Here is a 12,678-nt window from a genome sequence, read left to right as displayed (position 1 = left end):
AATTTGCATTCAAGGATTATGTTGTCAATTAAGTCGTTGACAAAAGTGTATTCCACTGTTAGTAAGTACAGTACAAATTGTGAGTAGCTACGTGTGAATAGAATTTTTATACTGCTCAACGTGTTTATTGAAGGGTCACCATTAAATTGTCATCTGTCGGCTCTATGATCAAGCTATCTGCACTGTTTTTTAAATTGAGACCACAGCATATGAAACATAACCTTTAATCCAGAGTCAGTGCGTCTAAATTAGATTAATTCCAAACACAGCCACCCAAGTAATGAGAGCATGTGCACACACAAGCAATCACTAGTGTGTGCACATGCTCTCATTCTCCAAACACACTAGCAACCACCAACTGAGCGAACAGGTCTGCGGATGATGCAGTCAACATGGTTTTCCAAGATGGCGCCAACCAGTGTGGTTGCCTCGGTAATGCGCTCTTTAGTATTGTTTTTGTGTTTTTCGTCCGTCTTTGGAGATCTTACACGACTCACTTACACAAGGGGAGACCTGCTAACCATCAAGGAGGCTATTCCGGACTTTCTGTCACCAACTTTCGCAAATCCGCTCAGTTTTTTCCTCCCGAGTTACTCACTGGAGCAGCGTCCGCGGTTTTTGGCGCATGGAGACTGAAGCGGCGCCACAGAAGGGAAGCGTGGTGGCATTCAGGTGAAACTCCGCAAGAGAGGACACAGATTGGCGTTCCCGTCGATCCACCTCGCGAATGTCCGCTCCCTACCCAACAAAATGGACGAGCTTCAGTCTTCTGTTAAAGACCAGTAAAAACTTCGGACGTTCCGCGGCCATGTGCTTCACGGAAACCTGGCTTTGCGACGCTGTACCCGATGGCGCCGTCATGCTTCCACATTCATCGAGCGGACCGCGACATGGAATCGTCGGGGAAAACAAAGGGCGGCGGGATATGCCTCCATATCAACGAAAAATGGTGTACGGACGTCACGGAGCTCAGCACACACTGCAGCCCGCATTTGGAGTCGCTATTTTTAAACCGTAAACCATTCTACTCGCCACGTGAGTTCGCATCATTCATACTGGCTGGAGTCTACATCCCGCCTGAAGCTAACACGAACGCCGCACTGCTAACGCTCGCCGAACAAGTCAACGAAATTGAAAAAAAAGCACCCGGACTCACCCCTCATTATTCTCGGGAAATTTAACAAAGCTAAACTCAACCACGAACTCCCTAAATACAAGCAGCACATCGACTGTCCGACCAGGGAAAATAATACTTTCGACCACTGCTACACTACGGTAAAAAACGCATACCGTGCTATACCTTGTCCAGCCCTGGGCTCGTCTGATCACTGCTTAATTCACTTAATACCGACGTACAGGCAAGAACTTAAATGTGCGAAGCCTACAGTGAAAACAGTGAAAAAGTGGACCAATGAAGCCAAGATGGAACTTCAAAGCTGTTTAGACTGCACAAACTGGAGTGTCTTTGAAAATTCAGCTGGGAGCCTGGGTGAATATACGGACACTGTTACATCCTATATCAGTTTCTGTGAAGATGTGTGTGTGTGTGTGTGTGTGTGTGTGTACCAACAAAATAATTTCACACATTCAACAACAACAAGTCGTGGTTCACTGCTAAACTTAAGCAGCTTCGCCAAGCTAAGAGGACGCATGTCAGAGCGGGGACAGGGCCCTGTATAATCGAGCTAGAAACCAGCTGACTAAAGAAATTAATATTGCAAAGAGGAACTATGCAGCAAAGTTAGAAAAACAGTTTAGCGCAAACGACTCTAAATCAGTCTGACATGTGGGCCAATTATGTATTACTCGTGCACTCACTGGAGTTGGTCTTGCCACGCTGCACTATTTGCATATCTGTTGTTGACCAATACTGGCCACTCATGCCAGAGTAGCATCTGCTCCATTTGCACACTGACTGAGGAGTATCTGCAACATTTGCACAACCAACATTGTCCCAGATGATCGCACTACTCGTCACTTTAAACCGCATACACTCCTTGAAGTCTCGGCGCCCTTTGCACAATGGTCATTGCACCGGACTATTGTAATATTAGTCATTCGAACTCCTCTAAGTGCTAGAGGACTCTGCATCTTTTTGCACAATTGTCAAAAAAATAAAAAAATTAAATGTACCGTTACCAGATAACTAGCAACCCTTTTGACTATTTTTTTTTTTTTTGTCAATGTCTTTATGTCTCCAAAGTTGTTCTGTAAATTGACTGTCTGTTGTCGTAGTAGAGCGGCTCCAACTACCGGAGACAAATTCCTTGTGTGTTTTGGACATACTTGGCAAATAAAGATGATTCTGATTCTGATGGGACTGCACTTCATCCTAGAACACCTTGACAGTGCAGGGACCTACACGAGGATCCTGTTCGTGGACTTCAGCTCAGCGTTCAACACCATCATCCCTGAACTCCTTTCATCCAAGCTTTCTCCAGCTCAGCGTCTCACCTGCCATCTGCCAGTGGGTTTACAGCTTCCTGACGGGCAGGACACAGCAGGTGAGGCTGGGGGAGGCCACCTCATCCACACGCAGCATCAGCACTGGGGCACCCCAAGGTTGTGTCCTCTCTCCGCTGCTCTTCTCTCTCTTCACGAACGACTGCACCTCAGCGCACCCGGCTGTCAAACTCCTGAAGTTTGCAGATGACACCACTGTGATCGGCCTTATCAAGGGCGGTGACGAGTCTGCATCTCGACAGGAAGTGGAACGGCTGGAGCTGTGGTGCGGCCGACGCTCAAGACTGTGGAGATGATCGTGGACTTCAGAGGCATCCTTCGCCACAGCTGCACCTCATGTTGTCTAGCTGCCTTGTGTCAACCGACGAGACCTTCAAGTTCCTGGGAATTACAGTTTCTCAGGACCTGAAGTGGGCGACCAACATCAACTCAGCCCTCAAAAAGGCCCAGCAGAGGATGTACTTCCCGCGGCTTCTGAGAAAGCACGGCCTGCCAGAGGAGCTGCTGAGGCAGTTCTACACAGCGGTCATCGAATCAGTCCTGTGTTCTTCCATCACAGTCTGGTTTGGTGTTGGAGGCGGCGTACACCCTGAACTGGCTGCCAGCCAATCGCAGGGCACATACAAACAAATCACAGTCAAATCAGTCACACCTACGGGCAGTTTAGAGTCTCCAATTCATGCATGTTTTTGGCATGTGGGAGGAAACCGGAGTGCCCGGAGAAAACCCACGCAGGCACGGGGAAACATGCGAAACTCCAGACAGGGCAAACTCCAGACAGGCGGGGCCGGGGATTGAACCCGGGTTCTCAGAACTGTGAGGCTGACGCTTCTAACCAGTCGGCCACCGTGCCGCCAATTCCATTGCAACATGCTGCCAATTCTTTTATTTTTTTTTTTACTTGAGTTTGTTGTCACATTTCTGTGGGGCCAATTCTACATTACTCGTGCACTCACTGTAGTTGTCTCGTCACGTTGCACTATTTGCATATCTATTGTTGGCCAATACTGGCCACTCATGCATCTGCTCCATTTGCACACTGATTGAGGAGTATCTGCAACATTTGCACAATCAACATTGGCCCAGATTATCGCACTATTCGCTTGAAGTCTCGGGGCCCTTTGCACAATGGTTATTGCACCGGACTATTGCAATATTAGTCATTCGAACTGCTCTAAGTGCGAGACTTTGCACAATTGTCAAAAAAAATCATAAATGTACCGGCATTACCAGATAACTAGCAACCCTTTACTGCTCAGTGACTTTTTTTTTTTTTTTTTTTTGTCAATGTCTTTATGTCTCCAAAGTGTTCTGTCAATTGACTGTCTGTTGTCGTACTAGAGCGGCTCCAACTACCAGAGACAAATTCTTTCTGCGTTTTTTGGACATGGCAAATAAAGATGATTCTGATTCTGACATTATTGTTTATTTGTACTTCTCTCCATACTTTTTCTAAACGAGTTGTGCAGGTTATGTTTCACATTAAAGGTGAAAAAGCTGTGAAAATATATACGGGTTTTGTTAATGGATTTCTTAAGAACCGTTGGAGTTACAAGGCTGTCATTACAAAGTAAACAGCATAGTTTGTTCAGAAATAAAGTTAAATGGAGTTTGAAATACAACTTTAAAACAATTCAGTGCAATAAATTCAATCAATCATAATCTCAGTTGTTGTTCATTTAACTTTTGGTGTGAATACTTTTTTTAGTGTTATTATTTGTGAAAAAACATCGTTACCACTCCATTACGTGTTGCGACAGGAGCAAGATTGTATGTCTTGACCTGCGATTTGCTTAAACCAACTTGTCTCTACTTGCTTGAAGTTTATTGGTGATGCGACTTGACTTTTTTATAAATTTATTTTTATTATTCTTCCCCCCCCGCAACAGTGACTTGTGACTTGCTTGTGACTTACACCCACCTCTCCCCATCACATATACTATAAATCGATGCATGTTTTTGTCTTACTGTGTGACTACATCTTGGTCCCCAATAAATGTTTTTCACTTCCAGGGATGAATTCAAGTATTTCCAGAAGATGACGGCCACGGCATCTGTAGAAGGTAACTGTTCAAGTGTCTGATGTGTAAGGTAGGGAATGAGGGATGTGAACAAGTAGAGCGAGGGAAAGAGGTGCTCGGTGAATCATAACAGCCAATGTCCCTGGATTATTTTGTAGAACAGGCTAATGACAATGCAGAAATAACTGCACTGTACCTACAATATATTTGGCTGCAGAAAATAAAGAAGCAATCAATCTAAAACCAATTATGCCGTTGTGGTGGATTTACGCGTCTGTAAAACGTCCTCATCCGGCTGCGGAAACGTTTCCGTCGGGGAGGAGCAAAGAATACTTTGAAAGACAGCCATTTGGGCTGAATCAGATTTATGGATGAAGGTCGCAGTTCGATGATCGACTTTGTGGTCGTGTCATCGGACTTGCGGCCACATGTCTTGGACCCTCGGGTGAAGAGAGGGGCGGAGCTGTCAACTGATCACCACCTGGTGGTGAGTTGGCTCCAATGGTGGGGGAAGATGCCGGTCCGACGTGGCAGGCCCAAACGTATTGTGAGGGTCTGCTGGGAACATCTGGCAGAATCCCCTGTCAGAAGGAGTTTCAACTCCCACCTCCGACAAAACTTTGGACCATGTTCCACGCCTCCAATGCTGAGGCGGCCGACCGGAGCTGTGGCTGTAAGGTGGTCGGTGCCTGTCGTGGCGGCAATCCCCGAACCCGTTGGTGGACACCAACGGTGAGGGATGCTGTCAAGCTGAAGAAGGAGTCCTATTGGGCCTTTTTGGCCTGTGGGACTCCTGAGGCAGCTGATGGGTACCGGCTGGCCAAGCGGAATGCAGCTCTGCTGGTCGCTGAAGCAAAAAGTCTGCATGGGAGGAGTTCGGTGAGGCCATGGAGAGACTTCCGGACGGCTTCGAGGAAATTCTGGTCCACCATCCGACGTCTCAGGAGAGGAAAGCAGTGCACCACCAACACAGTGTATAGTGGGGATGGGGCGCTGCTGACCTCGACTCGGGACCTTGTGAGTCGGTGGGGAGAATACTTCGAAGACCTCCTCAATTCCACCGACACGCCTTCCCATGAGGAATCAGAGTGTGGGTTCTCTGATGCGGGCTCTCCTATCTCTGGGTTAGAGGTCACCGAGGTAGTTAAAAAGCTCCTCGGTGGCAGCGCCCCGGGGGTGGATGAGATTCGCCCGGAGTTCCTAAAGGCTCTGGATGTTGTGGGGCTGTCCTGGTTGACACGCCTCTGCAACATCGTGTGGACATCGGGGACAGTGCCTCTGGATTGGCAGACTGGGGTGGTGGTCCCCTTTTTTAAGAAGGGGGACCGGTGGGTGTGTTCCAACTACAGGGGGATCACACTGCTCAGCCTCCCTGGTAAGGTCTATTCAGGGGTGCTGGAGAGGAGGGTCCGTCGGGAAGTTGAATCTCAGATTCAGGAGGAGCAGTGTGGTTTTCGTCCTGACAGTGGACCAGCTCTACACCCTCGGCAGGGTCCTCGAGGGTGCATGGGAGTTTGCCCAACCAGTCTACATGTGTTTTGTGGACTTGGAGAAGGCGTTCGACCGTGTCCCTCGGGGAGTCCTGTGGAGGGTGCTTTAGGAGTATGGGGTACCAAACCCCCTGATACGGGCTGTTCGGTCCCTGTACGACCGGAGTCAGAGTTTGGTCCGCATATCCGGCAGTAAGTCGGACTCGTTCCCGGTGAGGGTTGGAATCCGCCAAGGCTTCCCTTTGTCGCCGATTCTGTTCATAACTTTTATGGACAGAATTTCTAGGCGCAGCCGAGGCGTAGAGGGGGTCCAGTTTGGTGGCCTCAGTATTGCATCTCTGCTTTTTGCTGATGATGTGGTTCTGTTGGCTTCATCAAGCTGTGAGCTCCAACTCTCACTGGAGCAGTTCGCAGCCGAGTGTGAAGCGGCTGGGATGAGAATCAGCACCTCCAAATCTGAGACTATGGTCCTCAGTCGGAAAAGGGTGGCATGCCCTCTCCAGGTCGGGGATGAGATCCTGTCCCAAGTGGAGGAGTTCAAGTATCTTGGGGTCTTGTTCACGAGTGAGGGAAGAATCGAACGGGAGATCGACAGACGGATCGGTGCAGCGTCTGCAGTGATGCGGACTTTGTATCGGTCCGTTGTGGTAAAGAAGGAGCTAAGCCGGAAGGCGAAGCTCTCAATTTACCGGTCGATCTTTGTTCCTCCCCTTAATATGGTCATGAGCTGTGGGTCGTGACCGAAAGAACTGATATCCCGGATACAAGCGGCCGAAATGAGTTTCCTCCGCAGGGTGTCCGGGCTCTCCCTTAGAGAGAGGGTGAGAAGCTCGGTCATCCGGGAGGATCTCAGAGCAGAGCCGCTGCTCCTCCGCATTGACAGGAGCCAGATGAGGTGGCTGGGGCATCTGATTTGGATGCCTCCCGGACGCCTCCCTGGTGAGGTGTTCCGGGCACGTCCCACCGGGAGGAGACCCCGGGGACGACCCAGGACACGCTGGAGAGACTACGTCCTTCGGCTGGCCTGGGAATGCCTCGGGATCCCCCCGGAAGAGCTGAATGAAGTGGCTGGGGAGAGGGAAGTCTGGGCGTCCCTGCTAAAGCTACTGCCCCCGCGACCCGACCCGGATAAGCGGTAGAAAATGGATGGATGGATGGATGGATGAAGCCTTTGTGTCATAACAGCTGTTTTCAAATTCAGATTTTTCTGCCCGTTCGCCACCTTGCCAATGGCTAATTGGAACAGGATGTGGCAAGCCAAATATTGCCAATGTCCGCCACGCTGGTGAATCAAAATTGCCTGCGTCAAAACACAAAAGCCCTTCCTGATAAAAGTTCAAATGATCACGCTCATACTGCCGTGTGTGAACGGTGTTCATGGTTTAGTCCCCCCCGCTTCGTAAACTCTTCAATCCGCCGTCCAGCTGCCGGTGGCAATAAGCAGTCAGGGTCACGGGCTTTCCCACCAGCTGCGGGGAGCGGCGCATCGGTGAAGACGAGACCCGATGCTACTTGGTGCCGAATTGAAGCGCGTATAGTTAGAACTGTGACGTACTTTTGAAGTGTCAATGGCCAACGGGTCCTGAAATTCACATTAGTTCTCGCAGCTGGCTAGCTTTGCACTTTGTCCGGCATTTCAAATCTCTTTAGATTATCTGACCGATAAAGTTAGCCTCCTAATATTTGGCACCAAAGATTTAGAATATAATCTTCAACTAAAAAGTTTAAATTTGAGAAAACTCTGTATAAAGTCTTTAAATTCCTTCTTGTGATTATCAAACAAGTGAATCAATTTAACACTTTTGCAGTAATTGATAAGAACATGAATCAACATTTAATATAGTTTATCATTTCAACCGCTTTTATAACTCACATCCTGTGATGACAAGGGTACTCTCCACTTTATCTATACTTGGCTGACACTGAGAGTAGTACTGCTGCTGACGAGCATCATTATACAGTTAAATTTTTTCAAGGCATAAAGTTAAATCAGTAAGTCAATATTCTGCGATTGAAGATTTTTCTTTTTACAATTCAATAGTGAAGATTTATTCTTCATGTCAATTCATCATAACATTTATGCCCGGCCTAGGAATGAGTTATTTGTTGGCTGTATCCAATGTTCTGTTGGTCATACTATAGAATAAGTGATTTCTTGTATTTAGTGAATAACACGAAAGATAAAAAAAAAAAAACTTCCTCCTGAAGAATTGCATGCTAAATCACAATCGCAAAAAAAAAAAAAAAAACCAAAAAACGTGGCAACGAAGATTTTCAGTCCTAATCCTGATTGATGACAAAGTTAGTTTTAATTGGGCCCACATTGTTAATGTCACGATTTGTAATCCTATAATGGACTGGACCCAAAAAGCAGACTGAGGTGGAGGGAGTAGAGGAGTGGTTTATTAAGGAGTTGCTCCAGGTCGTATTTCCAATCCGTGAGGGTGGTCCGAAGTAGCAAGGAACTGACAGAAGGCGGAAGCGTGAGCAGGTGGATGGGCTTGCCGGCGTGGTTGAAGCGGGAGACATGGAAGGAATACTGGAAGCGGAGAATAACGCAAGAGGATCAGTACAAGTGTGGATAGCTAGGTAATCAACTTACGGCCTGTGCACCATGGACAAATGCGAATACTCTGGGTCTGGATCCCTGGGTCAGGCAGGCTTAACTACAGGCAGTGAAGAATGCTGATTGGGAACAGGTGCGCAGGCAGTGATGAGTGCTGATTCGGAACAGGTGCGCAGGCGAGGGGGTGGTAATTGCTGGTGGGGGAGAGGGAGAGCGGGGAGGGTGGGGCGCAAAGCGCCACCCAAGCTCCAAAAGAGGAACTGCAGGGCACAGATCATGGCACATTAAGGATGCACGACTCTGTGAAGGCAGGATGGTTGTTGATGACACGGCGGCGTAGAGGGGCCGTAAGGCCAGAGGGCTAAGGGTACTGGTGGAGACAGGCTTAAGCAGAGAAACATGAAATGTCGGATGGATTTTGATTGATAGGGGGAGTTTTAACTGTACGGAGGTGGCATTGATGATTTTTGTCATAGGAAATGGACCATTGAAGACCAATGAAGCGTGGAGTGAGTTTACGGGATTCGGTGTGGAGAGGGAGGTCACAGGATGAGAGCCAAACCATCTGACCCACCTTTTATTCTGGCGTGGGAGAGCGATGAACATCCGCCAACTGCTTATTCTTTTTCAGCTGAATGAGTAAGGGCAGCCCTGACATCCTTCCAAACAAATTGGACTCGTTCGTCTAAGGTGCTCCCTCACCGCGGGAACCGCCACCGAATGCTCCAGTTCCTTAAACAGAGGAGGTTGGAAACCGAAACATGCCATGAAGGGAGACATACCTGTGGCGGAGCTGGTGAGGGAGTTGTGGGCATATTCCACCCACGGGAGAAAGGTGCTCCAGGAGGCATGACTGCGTGCAGCAATGCAGCGAAGAGGAGACTCCAGATTTTGATTCGCCAACTCCGTCTGGCCGTTGGATTGAGGGTGGTAGCCGGGCGACAGGCTGGCTGCTGCACCCACCGCCTTGCAGAGCTCCTTCCAGACATTGGAGGAGAACTGAGGACCTCTGTCTGCCTTGAAGTCTGAATACATGAAGGACTAGAAGGTTAGCGGTATTAAAAGCAGAGGGCAACTTGGGAAGGGGTACATAATGGACACACTTAGAGAAATGATCTATGATGGTAAGGATGATTGTGTTACCTTCAGAGGGGGGGTAGGCCGGTATCAAAGTCCAGGTAAATGTGGGACCAAGGACGGCTCGGAATGGGTATAGGGCGTAGCGGGGGGTTGATGCGAAGCCTTACCTAGGGCATAGACGGAGCAGGCTAGGACAAACTCTCTGGTGTCTTTAGCCAGACTGGGCCACCAGAGGTGTTGTTGAATAAATTGAATGGTTCGGGTGGTTCCGGGATGACGGGTAAGTTTGTAGATATGGGCCCACTGAAGTACTTCCAAGGATGCAGAATCTGGTAAGAAGACCCGGTCTTGGGATCCAGTTGGGTTCTCTGAGCCTTTTTTACCATTTGTTCAATCTCCCACGTGAAGAAGGAAGGATGGGTTCTGGTTCACTTGGGCTGGAGGGGGGTGAATTGAGGCGAGAAAAAGCGTTAGGCTTGCTGTTACGTGAACCAGGGCGGAAGGAGAGGCTGAAGTTGAAACAACTGAGAAAAAGGGCCCAACGAGCTTGCCGGGGGTTAAGTCGCTTGTAGGAACGGAGATAGGCGAGATTCTTGTGATCGGTCAAGATGATGAAAAGAGAAACTGTACCCTCCAGCCAAAGCCTCTATTCCTCCAGAGCCCAAACGATGGCAAACAGCTCACGATTTACAACGTCATAATTCCGTTCAGACGGAGAAAGGCGACGGGAAAAGAAGCCACAGGGATGTATTTTTTGGGATTTGGGTCCTGCTGGGAGAGAACGGCCCCTGCTCCAGTGTCTGAGGCATCAACCTCTACAACGAACTGAAGGAAGGGGTCGGGGTGTTTTAGGATGGGGGCACTGGGGGTGTTTTAGGATGGGGGCACTGGTGAATAATTCCTTTAGTGCTGGTGGAGGTGAAACTGGAGAGAGGAACAGCCACTTTATTATAATCCCAAATAAATCTACGGTAGAATTTGGCAAAGCCCAGGAAACCTTACAATTCTCTGCGGTTGAAGGGAATGGGCCAGTGAATGACTGCTTTCGATTTTACCCGGGTCCGGTTGTAGTTTGTCCTTTGGCAATGATGTATCCCAGGAAGTGTACAGTGGGGAGGTGGATTTCACATTTCTCAGGTTTAACAAAGAGGCGGGTTTCAAGTAGGCACTGAAGGACTTGGCGGACATGTTGGCGATGTTCTTCTGGAGAGTGGGAGAAGATAAGAATGTTGTCTAAATAGACAATGACGACCGGGTTTAGCCTATCACGGAGGATGTCGTTGATGAAGGTTTGCAAGCCTGCGGGGGCGTTGGTTAACCCAAAGGGCATGACCAGGTATTCAAAGTGTCCGAGGGCGGTATTGAAGGCAGTTTTCCATTCGTCCCCCTCTTTCATTTGACTTGAATACCTTCTACTGCAGATTTGAAAAGGGCATTTTCACACCCCACACCCACCCAGTCGCACCACCGACCACTATCACACCACAGACTTCTGCGTTAACCATCCGCGAACAGGATGTGAGACGCATCTTCAAACAACAAAAGATTAACAAAGCGGCAGGCCCAGACAATGTGTCCCCATCCTGCCTCAAAGTCTGCGCGGACCAGCTCGCTCCAGTCTTCACTCAGATACTCAATAGATCTCTGGAACTGTGCAAAGTACTGTTTCAAACGCTCCACCATCATTCTAGTCCCCAAGAAACCTGCAATCCCGGGTCTAAATGACTACAGGCCTGTCGCCTTGACATTTGTGGTCATGAAGTACTTTGAACGTCTCATGCTGGACCACCTCAAGAGCGTCACAGGCCCCCTGCTGGACCTTCTGCAGTTTGCCTACCGAGCAAACAGGTCTGCGGATGATGCAGTCAACATGGGACTGCACTTCATCAGTGAACACCTCGACAGTGCAGGGACCTACGCGAGGATCCTGTTCGTGGACTTCAGCTCTGCGTTCAACACCATCATCCCCGTACTCTTCTCATCCAAGCTTCTCCAGCTCCGTGTCTCGCCTGCCATCTGCCAGTGGATTTACAGCTTCCTAACAGGCAGGCTACAGCAGGTGAGGCTGGGGGACACCACCTCATCTCAGCACCGGAGTATCTGCAACATTTGCACAATCAACATTGTCCCAGACTATCGTACTACTCGCTTGAAGTCTCGGCGCCCTTTGCACAATGGTCATTGCACCGGACTATTGCAATATTAGTCATTCGAACTGCTGTAAGTACTTGAGGACTCTGCATCTTTTTGCACAATTGTCAAAAAAAATAAATAAATGTACCAGCATTACCAGATAACTAGCAACCCTTTATTGCTCAGTGACTGTTTTTCTCAATTTCTTTGTCTCAAAAGTGCTCTCTGTCAATTGACTTGTTGTACTAGAGCGGCTCCAATTATCAGAGACAAACTCCATGTGTGTTTTTTGGACATACTTGGGAAATAAAGAGGATTCTGATTTATGCGGATAAGCGTTGCGCAGGTCCAACTTGGTGATTATTTGAGCGTCGCAGAGGGGTTCGAAGGAAGGGTCAATGACAGGCAGCTGAGCTTTATTCTTAACCGTGATATCGTTGAGACCTCGGAAATCAATGCAGGGGCGGAGAGTGGTATTTTTCATTTCGACGAAGGGGCGAAGAAGAGGACCAGATGAGTCTGGAGGCAAGGGAGTCGCAGATATACTTTCCATAGCCTCTTTTTTGCGACTGGAAAGGTTAAAGAGGCGGCTGGAGAGAGGAGGGCAGGAGGTCAATGGTACAGTCATAGTGGCGGTTGGGGGGATGGCGAGATCCTTACTGAAAACCGGGGAGAGGTCGTGATATTCTTCTGGTAACCGGGAGAGATCGATAGGAGTAACTGGTGACTGAAGCTTGCTGGAGGTCGGGACAGTGGGAGTGACAGAAGTCGCCAACCAGTGATTAACAGGGGTTAATCAATCTATGGGTTGTGTTTTTTGACCCAAGGGATACCATGGACTAATGGAGTCTTCGGGGAAGGAATGACAAACAGCTGGAGGGTTTCACGGGGATTTCCTGAGAGAAGTAGGGTGAGCGGTACAGTC

The 12,678-nt window shown here is 48.7% G+C and overlaps 1 protein-coding gene across 4 annotated transcripts in view; it reads left to right on the top strand.

Moving 5' to 3' along the window:
- The window catches only part of dhfr (dihydrofolate reductase), a 42,180-nt gene that overhangs the window by 10,032 nt on the left and 19,470 nt on the right, over positions 1 to 12,678 (top strand). For all 4 annotated transcript variants that reach the window (XM_061673129.1, XM_061673132.1, XM_061673130.1 and 1 more), the window contains exon 2: positions 4,477 to 4,526. In XM_061673129.1, the coding sequence (XP_061529113.1) occupies positions 4,477 to 4,526 (50 nt within the window). The remainder of the gene's footprint in view (positions 1 to 4,476; positions 4,527 to 12,678) is intronic.

Source organism: Phycodurus eques, chromosome 3, assembly GCF_024500275.1.
Source record: "Phycodurus eques isolate BA_2022a chromosome 3, UOR_Pequ_1.1, whole genome shotgun sequence".
Classification (NCBI taxonomy): Eukaryota; Metazoa; Chordata; class Actinopteri; order Syngnathiformes; family Syngnathidae; genus Phycodurus; species Phycodurus eques.
This window is presented reverse-complemented; position numbering and strand designations above follow the sequence as displayed.